The sequence below is a fragment of the Anolis carolinensis genome, chromosome 1 (assembly GCF_035594765.1).
Source record: "Anolis carolinensis isolate JA03-04 chromosome 1, rAnoCar3.1.pri, whole genome shotgun sequence".
Classification (NCBI taxonomy): Eukaryota; Metazoa; Chordata; class Lepidosauria; order Squamata; family Dactyloidae; genus Anolis; species Anolis carolinensis.
This window is the reverse complement of record NC_085841.1, coordinates 254,838,035-254,856,581: the sequence shown is the minus strand read 5'-3', so window position 1 is coordinate 254,856,581 and position 18,547 is coordinate 254,838,035. Positions and strand designations below refer to the sequence as shown.

At 38.3% G+C, this 18,547-nt stretch overlaps 1 protein-coding gene across 3 annotated transcripts in view; it reads left to right on the top strand.

The window, feature by feature from the left end:
* Window positions 1-18,547, top strand: part of dpp10 (dipeptidyl peptidase like 10) — a 798,815-nt gene that overhangs the window by 755,038 nt on the left and 25,230 nt on the right. For all 3 annotated transcript variants that reach the window (XM_008109652.3, XM_003214894.4, XM_008109657.3), the window contains exons 15-19: window positions 3,634-3,681; window positions 4,129-4,250; window positions 5,706-5,753; window positions 12,004-12,102; window positions 12,205-12,274. In XM_008109652.3, coding sequence (XP_008107859.1) covers window positions 3,634-3,681; window positions 4,129-4,250; window positions 5,706-5,753; window positions 12,004-12,102; window positions 12,205-12,274 — 387 coding nt within the window. The remainder of the gene's footprint in view (window positions 1-3,633; window positions 3,682-4,128; window positions 4,251-5,705; window positions 5,754-12,003; window positions 12,103-12,204; window positions 12,275-18,547) is intronic.

Genomic DNA, 18,547 nt, shown 5'->3' with positions numbered 1-18,547 from the left:
TTTCAAATCCTTGAATATTACAATGTTAAATGTGGTTTCTTTGACTATTTATTCTTTTATGGTTTCAGTAAGCATGAATGAGAGGGGTCTTATGGGTTATAAATGAATATCTAGGTTTCCGTCCCAAATATTGTCAAAAGAAAACAGCATCTCAACATTTTCTATAAGAAAGGTGTTGCTGATCTGATGTTTTACAAAGTTGTTAAGACTGTATTGCTATGTTGATTAACAATGAGCACATTCAATTGAAATCAGTTGGAGTTATCTCTGAGTAGACATGTTTGCATAATTATTCTTCACTTTCTACCAACCAGAATTGTGTCAAGCTTTCCGTATAAGACATTAACTACAGTAAGTTACAAGCATCAGTCTTAAGATCAACTAGGTAAAATGGAAATCTGCTCATACAACTAGACTTCTTACCCTCCCCCTTGTAGCTGCTAGTATATCCCAGAAGATCTTCTTCAGAAAGGTCTTCAGTGGCAAGGATTCCTTGTCTCCCTATTGTTCAGTTAAAATTAGTGTTCTTGGCAGAAACACTGAGTTTCAATTCATCTATGACTGTTTATGATTTGCAAAAATATATGGGTGTGTGCACAAAATATTTTAAAAAGTTAAAGAAAGGGGGAAATATTAGGAAAAGTCAAATTACCTTTCATTGCCTAATGTCCCATGAGAAAAAACAAAGAGAAATATTACAGGAAAGTTGGGTGGACTATGACTACCTTTCAAAATTGCGTCTTTCCCTTTGAAGATTCTAAATGATTACAGAAAAGGAAAAGAAAGCAGTCACCAAACTGCTTCCTAGGTGCAACTAAACTCTGCAAGGATTTGAAGTTAAACAGCAGTATCTTATCCCAGCTATGTTTAATCTGAGGGCTGTTCTAGACAGGCCCGAAAATGATGGAACCTTGTTTTGTCCTGAAATAATTAGATACCCCATTAGACTTGGACCTTCCAGACTTAGGATATTGGTCCTGTGGGGACTGTCTCCTGGGTACTTCTGGGGGGCAGTGCCCACAGCCCTCTCAGTTCTTCAGACTACATTAGCCCAGAGAACCGAGAAGGCTCCCCCCCTCCCCCCCAAAAGCCCTTAAAAGAAGTCAAAACGTACAAACTGCCATGTCGCTCCTCTGACAGGCCTCCTGATGAGTAGAAATGACATTACAGGAGGCAAAGAGAAAAATCCTCCCTCCCCGCCTCCTGGCTCATCATTTCTACATGCCAGGAGGTCTGCTGGAGGAACGTCATGGCAGCCTATTAATTTTTTACTTTGGGGGGAATTTTGAGGTGACCCCATGCCATCACAAAAGTTACTGCAATGTCATGGGAACACCCCACCGGGAAAGCCCTTTTTTTAGCGGGTGTGGGGACTTAAACTCACACTGAAGCGAGTTTCTTTAACCCGCTTCATTGCGTGTTTAAGCCCTATCTGGAAGTGCCCTGAGCCACAATAAAGAAGAACTCAGGCTGAACCTCTTTGGAAAACAAAACAGGATTTTGGCATAGGTTAGTTAGCAGAATAACTGTTTAGAGGACAAGCTTAACTGAACTTTTTTTTAATAACCTCTATAAAATAAGAGGTCCATCCAGACGTGTGCAATGTATAGCAAAGGTTCTAAATCACCACTCAATCACCGAGGGCATATTCTAGTCAACAGAGGTGACTAGGCAACCTGTCAATGATGGCAAATTGTTATTCTCTGTAGAAATTAATTAGATGTTTGGATCAGCAAAGCCTCATTGGATCTGAAAATTTTTGTACAATATAAAATGATCAGGTGAATCTCATGGTATTATAGTGTTTTGAAAAAAATATTTTAAGGGGTTGTATTTGTTTGTATACTACACTTTTAAATATTCTTGGAAAACTTGTGAAACATGTTGGACAGGCTCATAAAACAGCATTGTACATTGCATGAGCATATGAGAAGCAAAAAAATTATATAGCCCAACCCCAACAATACATTTTGTGGTGTCTTGGTTTTTAGGCTTGTTCCTGGAATTATCTGGGGCTATGATTCAGAAAATTGCATAGGATAGACTACACCAGCTCCAGTTTTTAGATAGGGTTATCATAATTTTCTAAGGGCAGGCAGATGACAACTATTAGATGCCATATGTTATGTGGCTCAAAAACTACAGCTGTAGAGGAAAACTGGTGCAATTTACCAAGAAACAGAACTAACATTTGAGGCACCAAAAGTGTGTGTGAGCCAGTGTTATCTTTGTGAGGCAAATGGTAAAATAGAACTAGTTCACTGTTCAGCTATTTCATAGCTCACTTTGTTGTGGTGTTTGGATTCTGGGGAGTGGTAATTTATGACTTTTCTCTCCTTCTCCACATGTAGGCTTTAAATAAAAAGCCTAGAAATAGTCAAATTTTGCAGCTGCCACTTTTGCAACCTGTTCTGGTTTAAGTTCATGTTAACTAGCTATTTACAAAAACCACCTGCCAGTTGATATGGCTGGTGAGCAATTTTACTTACATTCAAGATTTCCTTAATGCAGTTTGAGTTTGCTATTGATATAAAGAGGTCTGTGTGCCTTCTTCACAGCAATATTTGATCCAACAAAGGTAATTTTGGGACTCCCTCCCCTTTCATTTCTTGCTTCAGCACCTTGTATTGCGAAAAGAGAATGTTACTGGGGATATTCCAGTTCTCTTTAACAGGTTTTGAGATACACAAGAGCTGTAAGGGGAAACAGCCATTCTAATGGAAGCATGACAATTGACAGCCATGCCACACTGTTTTATGGCCTTTTTGGTTGGTTTTATATTGTACTTTAATATTGTATATTGCATTTTCTTCAAAGTCTTCTGAAGTTCCTGGATACATAATTTTGTCATTGTACAGAGAGCAATCTGAGTAATCCCCATAAGGAATTTGGGATGGTTTTTAAGGACTTAGACCAGTTTAGGGAATGACCTATCTGCCACTCATCTAGGTCACAAACATGACTCGTGGTATCAAGGATATGTGCAATCCCCCCCAAATTTGGATTGTTATTCCTCTGATCTGTATCTTTGTACTCTATGATGTATAAGCAATTAATCGTGGTCACTTATAATTCTTCTGTTAGCAGTTCTCTCTTTGTGGCCTAAATCAGATCGAGGATGCAAACTTTCTCTCTAGTTCTGCAGTAAGTCAAGACTGTAGAGATGAAAGTGCCAATGGAGTCCAAAAAAACCTGTCAGTTTTATTACTTTTTTGCCTTTGTGCAAGCTTTTATGCATAAATCCAAGAAGATTTACTGTATGCTATCATGCATGAGAATCTATGCATTTAGTTACTAATGGTATTTCTCACTGATGTATAAAAGGTCATAGATAGCCTTAGATATTGTATTAATTGGAATATTTGCATTAGAAATGAAACATAATAAGTGATGAAGATGTTCCTTTTTAGGAGGCTGATAGGACTGTATTAGTTTGACTGCAGTCAAGGCTGTGGTCAGAAATGTAGCTCAGAGGCAAGAAACAGCAATGTAAAGTCTCCATCTTTCAGGTCTCGAATTCAGGAGCTCAGGTTTCATGGTCCTTCAATATTAGAACAGCTTGATTGTACAAATTTATTTATCAACGTAACTGAATATTTAAAGTGCTGAATCCATTTTCCTTTTCTTTGGCAGTTATTTTTTAAGTACTGAAAATTCACCTAGAGGAAGACAGTTGCACAGGTGAGACAATCAGTAGTAGTATGTTTTCAAATTAGTTAACAGAACTTTACCAGTTTGTCTACCCCACTCGCCCCTACCCCCACCCAAAAAAAGCCCCTAAATTCAAAAGGGAATCTTGCATTCCTATTCAGGCATCACCTGCAACATGACTGTCCTCAAAGTTTTCTGTTTAGGCAGCTTTAACACAATCTTTATAGTGCTGAGTAGTGCACATATCTCTGCTCTGTACCAGAAGATCTTAAGTGCCATAAGGATACCTCATATTGTAGGAAGAGACTGCCTCTCCCATGTCCCAGATGCCTCTCAAAACATTGGTCTTGGGTGAAGGGATAAGTCATCTGTTGATGGATTACAGAGATTAATATCACCCTGTCATAATGTATTTTTGGCATATATTTTGCTTAGTGTTCAACTATGCTTGATCAATACATGTTTTTGCCACTTCAGTGTGTCAACGGTTGATTTATTGAATCGTCAGTGCCTTTCATGCAATTTCTTGAAAGATCAGTGTTCATATTTCAATGCAAAATTCAGCCCTACAATCAAGTATTTCATTCTTCAGTGCAAAGGTAAGCCAACCTGTTCAGTAGGATTTTTGAAATGTTTGAGATTATTTTGGATAACAAAACTTGAATTTGAATAAGGCTTTCATACAGATATAGCACCACAACCTCAGCAGGCTGAAAGCCAAAAGCAAGGTCACAATAATGTAGTATGTGTTCATTCAGAGAACGACTTACAAGGCCCTTTAAACACCTTCGCAGAAGCATATGAAATGTTTGGCCCCTCACTGAACATCAAGAAAGTCCAAGTGCCCTTTCAGCAGGCACCAGCTAATCTCTCTGCAATGCCAGAGATACAGCTTAATGGTGTAACATTAGAAAATGTTGACCATTTGAGCTACCTTGGCAGCCACCTCTCCACAAAAGTTGACATTGATGCTGAAATACAACACTGTCTGAGCTCTGGGGCTGGAGCATTTTTTAATGAAGCAGAGAGTGTTTGATGAGTGTTTGACATTCATAGGGAAACCAGTATACTTATTTATAAAGCGATTGTCCTTCTAACTCTATGGTCCATGTACGCCTGCGAAACATGGACCATCTCGACTTATAGAAAGATTCCATCAGCGTTGCCTTCAAAAAATCTTGCAAATCTTTTGGAAAGACAGGCGGACAGATGTCAGCTTGCTGGAAGAAGCAAATACCACCAGCATTGAAGCAATGATCCTCCACCACCAACCACTGCCCAATCAGTTATCCAGATGCCCAATCACTTTCTCCCAAAGCAGTTACTTTACTCTCAGCTGAAGAATGAAAAATGTAATGTCAACAGCAAAAAAATTAAAAAAATGAGCTTAAAGCTGTTACCAATGGTGCCATGAATTTTGAGGAGACATGAATAGAGAGCGAAAGGGAGAGTGTGCTGAGATGAAGGTGCATCAAATAAACCCTTTTTGCAACCACCTCCACCTGGAAACTTATGTCCTCATTGTGAATGACCATGCAAATCCAGGACTGATCTCTACAATCACTTATGGATCCACCTACTCCTATTTGGCAGTAGAAAGAGAAGCACCATCCTCACCTGCAAGATGCCATAAAATAGAAATCAGGGAATCTTTGTCTGTGTTTCAATGCAAAACTGGTCCTTAGATTTTTCTTTTAGTGGTTTTCAAGTGACTTTGAAAAGTGCTGAATACTCACTGTTCTCTTTTTGATTTAATAGGAGCTGCATGTGCTCGAAATATATATATGGACTGTGTGTCAATTTCTCAACTGTAAAATTGAGATAAAAATAATACTTCAGACTTGCATTATTCCCCTTGAGACTACCCTAGTAATGCCTTCGCATTAATCGAACTACTCATGGGCTTAGTACTAAACTCCTGCATTAATTGTTTTGTGTATTGAGTGCCAAACTGTTAAAGCATATCCAGATGAGATTTGCTTTTGACTGAAATACTAAGGTGCATATATTTAATCAAATACTTTCCCAGTAACTATTTTTATTTGTTGTTACAGGACCTGGCGTTCCAGCTGTCAGTGTGCACAGTACAAGCAACCCTGAAAGTAGGTGTACATTAGTTGATTATGTATTTTCTTGGATTTCCTTTCCTTAAAAAGAAAAACCTTCAGGGAATTAATTTTTAAAAGCCCATCTCAATTACATCACAGTAATAAACAGGCCAGTAAGTGAGAAGAATAGAGGAAAGTGAATCAGATGACTATAACATTCCAAGGATTTCTCGGGCTGATGTTATACTAGATGCATGCATGTAGCTGGGGGGGGGGGGGCTTGAGGGGCTTCAGCCCCCCCCCCCCCCCAATTCTCAGAGTGGTCCGCGGGAAGGCCTTACATTTATTATTTAAACTGTTACGTTTATTCATATCATGATCTGATCACCATGCTCAATATATCCCATATGCATGGGGGTATTGGGATAACAATACAAAAGGTTTGCTAGGGTAGATCCTCTCTCATCCAGACTCACCCCCCCCCCCCCCGAATCAAAATCCTGGCTACAGGCCTCACTAGATGTACATATTTTATCTCCTGTTAATACGTAACATTAATTAGGTGGCACAGTGGCATGCTCTCTTTCACTAACTATGTAAATTGAGTTCCTTTTATCGCACCTCTAATGTGTGCCTTGAAACTCTTTAAAGATATAATCCAGTTAGTTTGGATTAAGAAGCTAACTTCCAAGTGCTACTTGTCTAATTCAGCCTAAATTAATAAACCAGAGTCTACTTTTATTTAAAACTCTGAAATCTAGTGCTACTACTTATTTATCTATATTTATGGAAAGAGAAGTGGCAACAGTATGAGAACTTGTGATATCATTAAGAAACATCCTTCTATAATTTGTATAAAAACACAAAACACAACATAAATTATTGTCCTTAAAGTATGTATTAATGCCAGTGCTCATATTTTTATTTCATCAGCTCTTATTTGCATTGTTGATATTTAGTTAAAACATTATTGGAATTAAGAACTTGGACAATGTATGTTTTTCTACTACAACACCCAAATAACAACATCCAGTCATTATAGCCAAGGTTTCTGGGAGCTTGGGAGTTGTAGTCCAAAGCATACCAGGTTCTGCAAAACAGGAGAATCCTATATTTGTCTAGACTGAAGTAGATCCCATCAAGGCCATTCAACCTAAATATATAATTTAGGTTTCAATTTATTATTTGGAAAGGAAATTTCCGTCCAGTCAGTCAAAGTGTGCACTTTTGAGATAACATAACTGTGCTTTAAATGAAGAAACACCCAGATTCAATTGGCCCCTTGTGCATGGGATTTTGTTATTTTCTTGAAACTACAGTATTCTTACCAATAGTAATTGGACCAGCAAGTAGTCAGTTCAGTGGTTTGAGACTTGTAGAAATACAAAAGGCCTACTTTGATCCTTTTTAAAATTCTCATCTGCAAAGATTCAGGGAAAAGATTCAATTGTACAGAACATTTTGGAAAGAAAATTAGTCAATGTCTAGAGGTTGCTATTTACAATTTGCGATAAAACTAATGATGTATCTAATGCCTTCCTACAAAACCAGATAATCTCTTCTATTAATAAAGCAGAAAACACATGACTGACATTTGCTTCAATTATTGTGTCTGAAACAATTAATATAACATTTTGACTGACTGTCCGGAAATTACTTTCTAGGAAGATTATCCCTTGTTGCCCTAAATGAGTATTGGTTTTTCTTGGTTTTTTTGTTTTGTTTTGTTTTGGGTTTTTTTGGTTTTTTTAAAAACTGAATAAATTAGGGAAGACTGCAAGAAAACCAATCAAATATTTATCCAGATAGAGCTGGATTAAAAAACACACACACAACAACAAACAAAGTTTTTTAAAGGATTTGCTGCTTTTTGGTTGAAACAATTTTTAATGAAGAGGACTGGTGTGTAAATGCCAAGATTTTGTGCAACAGGATTTGATTTTGTGTTGAGGGAATACCTTCCGTTATATCAAAAATGAGATGGACTAATGGTGTTGTAAAGCACTGCTAGGAAATCCCAGGGGTTCTGCAAGATACAGACACATCATTTAAGCTCCAAATCCTGGGATTTACTGTCATTGTCTTGAGTGTATTACTCAGCTTTTAGCTTCTCCTAAATTTAATGATATAAATTCATTATAAATTTATTATTTATTATAACATGGAGGACAACATAGTTTATTTATTAAACTCATTGCAAATGAAACAGAAAGTTAATAATCTAGTTACTGAACCCAAAGGGTGCTCACCAATGGTTCATCTTCATACCTGATAGAAGTGACTAGTAGAGTGCTGCAGGGTTCTGCTTTGGGGCCGGTGCTGGTCACCATCTTTATTAAAGACTTAGATGAAGGTTTAGAAAGCATGCTTATCAATTTGCAAATGACACCAAATTGGGAGCAGTAGCTAATACTCCAGAAGACATGGTCAGAGTTCAAATGTACCTAAACAGATCAGAGAGCTAGGCCAAAACTAACCAAATGTATTTCAACAAGAAGTGGAGGATACTTCACTTAGGCAGAAAAAATGAAACACAGGACCCTTCCATACATGCCCTATATCCCAGTTTTTCTGCTTTAAACTGGATTATATGAGACCTCACTGCCAGATAAAAAGGTAAAGGTTTCCCCTGACTAAGTCCAGTCATGTCTGACTCTGGGGGTTGGTGCTCATCTCCATTTCTAAGCCGAAGAGCCGGCATTGTCCGTAGACACCTCCAAGGTCATGTGGCCAGCATGACTGCATGGATCATCGTTACCTTCCCGCCAGAGCGGTACCTATTGATCTATTCACATTTGCATGTTTTCAAACTGCTACGTTGGCAGGAGCTGAAGCTAACAGCGGCCGCTCATGCCGGTCCCGGGGTTGGAACCTGGGACCTTTCGGTCTCCAGCTCAGTGCTTTAACACACTTTGCCACCGGGGCACTGCCAGATAACCTGGGATAAACAGAAAACAGAAAACTTAGGATCAGATCCTGGGATATAGGGCCTGTCTGGAAGGGCCCACAGATACAGAATGGGTGATGCCTGGCTCGACAACAGTACATGTTAAAAATATCTGTGGGATATATCTAGTGTAAAAATACATTACCATATATGCCAAGATCTGATCCCAGATTATCTTCTTTAAACTAAATTATATGAGTCTCTACTGCCAGATAATCTGGGATAGCAAATAATCTGGGATCAGATCCGGGGATATAGGAGCAGTGTGAAAGGGGCCTTAATGGACAACAAGTTGAACATGAGCCAATAGCTTAAAAAGCCAATGTGATTTTGAGCTGCATCAAAAGTAGTATAATGTCAAGGTGAAGGGTGCCTCTCAATTCTGCTTTGGTCAGGCCTCACCTGGAATACTGTGTCTAATTCTGGGCATCACAATTCAAGAGAGATATTGACAACCTGGAAGGCATCCAGAGGAGAGCAACTAAAATAATCAAAGGTCTGGGGACCATGCCCTATGAGGAATGACTTCAAGAGCTGGGTCTGTTTAGCCTGCAGAAGAGAAGGCTGAGAGGAGACATGATTACCATGTATAAATATGTGAAAAGATGTCATAAAGAAGAGGGAACATGCTTGTTTTCTGCTGCCCTGGAGACTAGGACTAGGAGCAATGAGTTCAAATTACAGGAAAGGAGATTCCACCTGAACATTAGGAAGAACTTCTTGACTGTGAGAGCTGTTCAGCAGTGGAATTCTCTGCCTTGGAGTGTGGTGGAAGTGCCTTCCTTGGAGGCTTTTAAACAGAGACTGGATGGCCATCTGTCAGAGGTGCTTTGAGTGTGCTTTTCCTGCATTGCAGGAGGTTGGACTAGATAGCCAATGTGATCTCTTCCAACACTATGATTCTATGAATTGTTGTACTTCTGAGGTTTTTTTCTGTGTGTTCAATCTACCTGTAGAGTTTAGCATGCCCAACACCAGCTGAAGATCTCTGAAGAAACCGTGTTTGTGTCTGTTCCTCTCTTCTAGGTCTTTAATAGTATGAGCCTAAGTCAGGGATAGGGTTGGGGGCTCACAGAGATGCTGGAACCAATGGAGAAATCCTGCTTCTTCCTCCACTCATAAAATGAATGGGCAAAAAAGAGGACTAAAAGTGCTCTCAATTTTTCAAGCCAGCACAGAGAAAAGAAGGAAGAAATAGACATTGGGACAACTTAGGGCCACGACTTTATTTAACCATTTAAAGCAGAGGTTGGAAATTATGCAGGGGTTAGGGGGCATCCCCCACATCACCCCTCCACTGTGCTCCTAAATGCCTAAAAATGGCAACTTGAAGTGAAATTGTGTCACTTTCTGATGCTTTGGAGTTCTGGAGAATTTCTGTGTGGAGCTGTGAACGTTTTTGCATATTTTGAAGTTTTCAGCAAAAATAGTTGGCAATTTTTAAAAATGATATAGTGGGCTGGATTTGGAGGAGATGGAGGTTTCCAAGGGCTTCAAAAGTCACAAAAGTGGGATCTAGGAGCACAGACACCTTGTGGACCTATGGGTCACACTTTCCCCAATGATCTACATCATCATCTGCAATAGGTGTCCTACTTGTGCAGGATAGGGGTCTGATAATTATTCCTTTTGAACTGGTCCTCGGTTGCCCAAAATAGCAAGGCCAAAACTGGCTATAAGGCATATATCTAGCACTTATGAAAGGGCAAACTCCTCTTTTCCTTCCTGCTCATAATTTCTCCTAAGTACATTAACACAGTGTTCCAGAGGCCCCAAGACCCAAGGCAAAGAACTACCTTTCACCATAAAGGCACTTCTAGGTGTACTTACCTTCTAGATGCCTACCGATCTCTCTCCCACATTACCCTGATATTGTGACTTCTTATTAATAGCAGTGCCATCCATTCAGACTATGCAGTATTCCCCTACTACATTACTATATGGTAGATGAAAAGACAAAAAGGATTTGCTGTACAATACAATCCTCTAGGTCAGTGGCTCTCAACCTTAGTACAGTTCCTCATGTTGTGCTGACCCCCCCCCCCCACCACCACCACCACCATAAAATTATTTTTGTTGCTACTTCATAACTCTAATTTTGCTACTGTTATGAATTGTCATGTAAATATCTGATATGCAGGATGCATTTTCATTCACTGGACCAAATTTGGCACAAATACCCAATATGCCCAAATTTGAAAACTGGTGAGGTAGGGAGGGTTGATTTTGTCATTTGGGAGTTGTAAATAACCTACAATCAAAGAGAATTCTGAACTCTACCAACAATAGAATTGAACCAAACTTGGCACACAGAACTCCCATGACCAACAGGAAATACTGGAAGAGTTTGGTAGACGTTGACCTTGAGTTTTGGAGTTGTGTTTCACCTACATCCAGAGAGTATTGTGGACTCAAACAATGATGGATCTGGACCAAACTTGGCATGAATATCCAATATGCCCAAATGTGAACACTGGTGGAGTTTGGGGAAAATAGACCTTGAAATTTGGAAGTAATAGTTGCTAGTACATAGTTCACCTACAATCAAAGAGCTCATAGAAGCCCACCAATGATTGAATTGGGCAAATTGGGCTTTTGGTGGGAGGATTCACCATCTGTTTCCAAAAAGGAAGAGAAGGACAGGCAAAGAGATATTCAGCCTTCTCTGCCAAATAACACCAGAAATATGTGTTTTCTGATGGTCTCGGGACTCTCTTCCCCCCCCCCCCCCCCGGGCTCCCAGGTATTCTCTAGGTATTCTCAAAGGTGCTCTAGGTATTCTCAAAGGTAGCTGGCTGGCAACGTCTTAGGCCAAATTGTTGGTTATTTTGAATTGGAATAAAGCAATAGATTTTATATCATTTGGTTGGGAGGACTGGTTCAAAAGCTTTAAAATAGATGCAAGTTCAGTGCCGTTTCATATAAAATAGGGTAAAAGGTATGTATTTCTCCTTAAAGAAGAAATACATACAGTGAAAACTTACTTGTTGCTCTCAAATCCCAATGCTATTATTTTTTTAAATCTTCACCTATTGTGAAGTAACTTATTACTTTATGAGCTACTTCAGAGCTTTGAAATATAAGCTATATATTTTAGATGCCAAGACAGTTACAGCCAGTAAAAATTATAGGTAGGACTTGCATATTTCAAATTAAATTAAATAAATCATAATTTTCATTGTTTTTCTATTTTAAAAGCAAGGGTTTCTCCTGACATTAGCCTAGTTTAGCAAAATATATTTTATTTATATAATTGTATTTTCAAAACTAACATTTCAGGCTTTGTTATCTTACATCTTATTATATTTTAAATGCACTTTGTTTTTCATTTAGTCATTGCTATTTTTGTTGTTACAGAATTTTATATATTAGAAAATAATTCCATATTAAAAGAAGCAGTTTTAAAGAAAATGAAATTTCGGACTGAAACCAAAATGCTCCATATTGATGATTATGGTAAATATATCTAGAAGTTATTGACATATTTTTTTTCAAATCATGACTTTTTTTTCATCGTTGAAACTACCAGCCTTTAATGTTTTGCTCTTTTCTTAAAAGAACTTCCTTTACAGTTGTCATTTCCAAAGGAATTTACAGAACGGAATGCGTATCCTCTCCTTTTAATAATGTAAGTACATCTGGTATTATTAAAATTGACAAAGTTGATTCCTGAAAGTGTTTGTTTACATGCTACTTTACCACCAGAATAGTTCTTTTTATTCATATAAAATTGCCATTTCAGTTTGTGGTTCACTAACCTTGGTAAGGCATTTCATTTTCTTCTATTTCATGGAAACTATTTTCCTCCCAAATTATGAAAAAAAATTCTCCAGGAGTAAGATCCCAAAGTAGACAGAATCTGTACTTACTCTCCTGATTGTATATATGCCGGATCATCTTGTTTTTCTGTACATTCCTCCATTTATTTATTTTTTTGGATTTTCTGTAATATTTGTTCATTGTAGAGTCTGCAGTGAAAACACTGGAAACATTGCTTTTTGGACATTACTGAATTTAAATAAGTTTATCAAGGCTTTTTGTTTCCTTGCTCATCTCCCCGCCTCACCCAGTTCCTTTAACAGATCTAGAAAAATTGTTATTTGTTTCAAGTTCAAAAGGTGGGTTTCCCCAGAAGCCTGTTTTTTTTAATATAGATCAGCAAGAATTACACACATTTTTCCTCATTTTCAAATGTCCCAAAGCATTGCAAGTGAATTATTCTATGTTTTAAAAATGTCCAGTTTCCACAGACCTATTTTCTGCATAGAAAACTTTGAAAATAATTGTGTCTGCACGGAACATACTCTTTACTGTGCAGAAAATCCTCCTATGTGCAGAAAAAATATGTTTGCATTAAAAAACAGTGTGTTTTTCTCTGAGAAATGGTACTTCACAAACTTTAGGAATATGAATATAGGGAGAATATTGTAGAGGAAATTTTTTACCCCTGCAGTGTAGAGAAAACAGCTATGAATATTCACACTCATAGGGGAGAGCAAAATAATTGAGAAATTGTTTCCTAAAGAATACAAGGAGATCAAAAAGCCCACTGAATATCTGACTTCTTGATGAATCAGTCTAAGATCAAAAATGTTGTCGTTTTCGAAGGTTGGTTAGCAGTGGGAGGGGGAATCCATTTATGTTAAACAGTGAATATGTTTGTAAAACATATACACTGAAAAAATGTGGCTGTCTTTGGTATGCTTATATTCAGAAGGGATAAGTGGAACCATAAGATTGCTGGCTGCACAGACTAATCACCAAGCTTCAGTTAATACTATAATGAATTATGTTTTTATTTTATCTTTCGGGTTCCTGATAATAAAAGATTAGTCTTCTAACTATTGATACATGGAATAAGATCATTACAATAAAAATCTTCTCTGTATCTTGTAGTTCACGTTGATATTACATATTGAATAACATGATATGATGGTGCAATTTTTGTCCTTTATGGTGCCTCATAAAATATACAGAATACAATTAAGGCGGCTGTGAAAAAATCAAAATGGTGTTATGAAACTTGAAGTGACTGGTGATTGGAAAATAGCTTTTACTTTATACAATGAATTATTAAACTGTATGTAATACCTAAAGAATTGCATTATATTGCACTTGAAGTGTGATTTTTACTGGTAGTTCATGGAAAGAGACACAATTTTGAGCAAATGAGGAAGCTAAAGATTTTTGCCTCTGACAGTTCAACTGTCTAATGCAATCAGAAGTTGCAAGTAAAATATGCATATATGAGTACCAGTATACTAAATATAACCGAGGTATCTTGATTCCAAAAAGAAGGGGGGGGGGTCCTACTCGGCCTCATAGGAACCAGCATACTAAGATAGAGGCAGGAGGATGGGCCAAAAGGGATGAAGGCCTGAAATCATCCATGTTCCACCCCCTCACTCTATGTTTCAGTGCTATGTGTCCTACGTCCCTTGAGGCCAGCACATGTGCTCTGGTAGCCAGGGGAATTTGAATTTCACAAGTTCAGCACTTTCTTGTAAAAAAACCCAATGCACATATAAGAAATATGTGCCATTATAAACTATAAAACTAGATTATATAAGAGAACATCTCAGTTGTTTAGATCCTCAACTTCCCTATGACAGATTCTGCTATGGAATGGGATTCTTTTGCTAGTAAAAGGGATAGGAATAGTTTTCAAATTCTTCTTTCGCCTTACAATCCTTGTAGATGCAAAATTCTGCTTTGGATTGTTGCTGGATCCTTTGGAGCACAGGACACCTCTGGCCCTTTCCATACAGCCATATTACCCCAAATTTCAAGGCAGATAATCAACAATATCTGCTTTCAACTGGATTATCTGAGTCCACATTGCCATATAATCCAGTTCAATGTGAATTTTATATAGCTGAGTGGAAGGAGCCTTAGATGTACTTATATAATTTCCTGTACTTATCAGAAGTTTGGACTCTATAGCTCTGGGCCACCTTCTAACTCTGATTCTATGAAAAGAGAAGCTGAATTTTTGAAATAAGGATCACCTCATCTTCCCCTTCACAGCTGGAAAATTACATTAAAAATAAATGAAAGAAAAGGTGTGCTGAAACAATCCATAACTAATTGGCAGTAAGAAAGTGATCTGAGTCCCAGAGCATTTTTTTTTATTTTTTTTAAAGGAATTTTCAAAATTATGTTTTTACAGTCGGGAAGCTGCACAAAAAAGGAGACTTTCCAATCATAGATGGAAAAGCATGTTACTACCTCAAAATATGCATGCTCCTAAAATGATTGATGCAAATAGATAAGTTCTGTAGCATTTTGAAATGTTTTGAAATGTTGGAACTTCCATGTAAAGAGGTCATTGTTGAAGAAAGTGCTGACCAGTGCTCTCTCAACTAGTATTGTGAAAGGTTCGTTCTTGTCTAATTTTACTCTGGTTTTCTGCAGAATGGTTTCTGGATTCAGGTCATTTACTTCACTATCCCACCTTCACTGAAAGTAATTTTTCTGCAACAAGTGGAATACTTGAAGTTCACTGGAGGATCCAGTGTGGACAAGAAACCTTTGTCTTTTTATTCAAAATGACCCCTCAGTCATAACAGTGTAAGCCATTTTTGCAGAACAATGATGATGTTATTGGAGTGTCTAGATGTGGACACATGTATAAATAGATGGTTCAGGTCCAGGCTATTTGGCCGACCGCATCCCCTTGTATGCATGTGTCCAGGCCCTGAGGTCTTCAGGAGAGGCCCTTCTCTTGGTCCCACCTCCATCTCAAGCTGAATTGATGGGAACGAGAGAAAGGGCCTTCTCGGTAGCTGCCCCTCAACTCTGGAACTCCCTGCTTAGGGAATAATGATAATAATAATAATAATTTTATTTCTTACCCCCGTCTCCCTGTGGCTTGAGGTGGATTACAACACAATTAAAAAACATGAACACTGCAAAAATTCAACAAATATACATATTTCTATAAAATATCCACATTAAAACTGTATTTCTTTAAAATAGATAAAGTACACAAAACAGACATCAAACAAAGGACATGTTAAAAATTTGTAATTAAAAACTATGTAGGTAGGCCTGCCAGAAGAGATGTGTCTTTAGATGGTTTTTAAATTCCGACAGCTGATCTAGCTCCCAAGCTGCAAACAAAGTTTTTCAGGGTGAATGTAACTTGTTTACATACCTCTATCCCCAGATTACGACTTTTGATGGCAAGCACATCTGTTTTATCTGGATTCACTTTCAATTTGTTTTTCTTCATCCAGCACAAGTACCTCCTCCAAGCAGTCATTCAGAGGAGATAGGCTATCCTTAGCTGAAGCTGTTTTTGAAGGCTTGGAGAAATATATTTGGATGTCATCAGCATACTGATAACACCCTGCCCCATGCCTATGGATGATCTCTCCCAGTGGCTTCATGTAAATAGTAAAGAGCATTGGGGATAGAATGGTCCCTTGTGGGATACCATATAGCAGCACCTTTTTGGAGGAGGAGCTATCCTGGCTGAGCGTTACCACTGGAACCAATACATCACAGTGCCTCCGATTCCCAGCCCCCCCCCCCCCCAGCATTCCAGAAGGATACCATGGTCGATGGTATCAAAGGCTGCCGAGAGGTCTAGAATCTCCAACAGGGACACCCTCTACCTGTTGGTTTTGAGTCAGAGATCATCCACTAAGGCAACAATAGCAGTCTCTGCTCTGCTTTGCTCTGAAGCTGGTTTGAAATGTGTCAAGGAAGTGTGTGTCATCGCAAGACTAGCTGAAGTTGGAGGGCAACTGCCTTCTCAATCACCTTGCATTAAAAATGGAGGTTAGACCTGTCTGTAATTATTAATGTTCAGGTGATTCAGGGACGGTTTCTTCAGCAGCGGTCTAACTACTGATTCTTTTAAACAGGATGGAAAATTCCCCTCCCTGAAAAATGCATTAATAATTTCTTGTATTTGTATTTTCCTGTTGGTGGCTCACACCAAGTTCATTTGCCGACTGGGGCAAAGGGAGGAGAGAGGGGCGCACTACTCTGGAGACTGAAATTTTGGGGGGAGGGGGAGAAGGCCCTGTGCTCCTTCCCCAGACCCAAGAGAGCTCGCTGGGCTGTCCTTCCTTCTCCTCAGCCACCACTACCTCCTTCCCTCCCTCCTCCTCCTCAGTGGTGGTTGATTAAGGGAATGCTTATTCTGCCATCATCGCATCATGCACATACTCCTCTCTCTCAAAAAAACCCATAACTTTGGTCACTCGTAAGTTGAGGTATCACTGTATATAATTATATAAATATATCTTAAAGTATATCTTTTTCACCTTGAAGTTCTCGAAGGTTTCTTCGTACGTATTAAAATTCCAGTTAATTTAAATTGTAATGAGGCATCTAAATGAAATGTATGTCACTGAATGTTTTAAGATTATTCCTCAGGTGTGAAGATATATAAAGAATTAGCAATTATCAGGGATTCATTAACATGATAGAAAGTTCATATTGAAACTGTAACCAGTGAGCTAAGCTGTGATTATTAGTAAGGTTGGCTACATTACGCTTTCCCCCTTTTTTGAGCAGCTTCATTAAAAAACATTTTTCTGTCCTGTTGGCTGTATTTGGTATGTTTATGGTTTGCCCTGTTTTCAGGAAAAAATATTTTATATCTTTTTCTTCTCTGAGTCTTCTGCCTTTGCTACCTATTTTGATTACCCTTCTTATCTTTATAATCTTTCGATTATCATTGTATAGTTGAATTACTTCTTAGGATGTGTGGGTGGTGTATCCTATCTGTCATAGTTATAAACTTATTTTCTATTGTTTTAATACAATTTAATACTATTTGAAACAATTGGTATCCAGTCAGCCTGACATCAATACCAGGAAAGACTCTGGAGCAGATTATTAAGGAGCAGTCTGTAATCCCTTAGAAAATAATGCTGTGATCACTAAAAGTCAACATAAATTTCTCAATAACAAGTCATGCCAGATTAATCTTATCTCTTTTTTGATAGAATTACAAGCTTAGTAGATGGAGGGAATACTGTGGATGTAGCATATTTTGATTTTAGTAAGGCCTTTGACAAAGTCCCCCATGACCTTTTTTCAAAGAAACTAGTTAAATGTGGGCTAGACAATACTACTGTTAGATGGATTTATAATTGGTTACAAATCCACCTGACCCAAAGGACGCTCACTCTTCATCTTGGAAAAAAGTAACTAGTGAAGTGTAGCCAGATTTAGTCCTTGGCCTAGTGCTATTCAGCATTTTTATTAATGACTTAGGTGAAGGTTTAGTTTGCAGATGACACCAAACTGGAGGAGATAGCTAATACTCAGGAAGACAGGATCAGAATTCAAAATAACCTTAACAGATTGAGCTGAGCCAAAACTAACAAAATAAATTTCAACAAGGGGAAATGTAGGATACTACATTTAGACAGAAAAAATGAAATGCACAGATACAGGATGTGTAATAACATGGCTTGACAATAGTACATGTAAAAAAGATCCACTGCTGAACAGCTCTCACAGTTAGGAAGTTCTTCCTAATGTTCAGGTGGAATCTCTTTTCCTGTAGTTTAAAGCCATTGTTCCGCATCCTAGTCTCCAGGGCAGCAGAAAACAAGCTTGCTCCCTTTTCCCTATGACTTCCCCTCACATGGCCATCATGTCTCCTCTCAGCTTTTTCTTCTGCTGGCTAAACATGCCCAACTCATTAAGCCATTCCTCATAGGACTTGTTCCCCAGACCCATGATCATTTTAGTCACCCTCCTCTGGACACATTCCAGCTTGTCAACATCTTCCTTAAATTGCAGTGCCCAGAATTGGAAACAGTATTCCAGGTGTGGGCTGACCAAGGCAGAATAGAGGGGGAGCATGACTTCCCTGGATCTAGACACTAAACTCCTATTCATGCAGGCCAAAAATCCCATTGGCTTTTTTGCCACC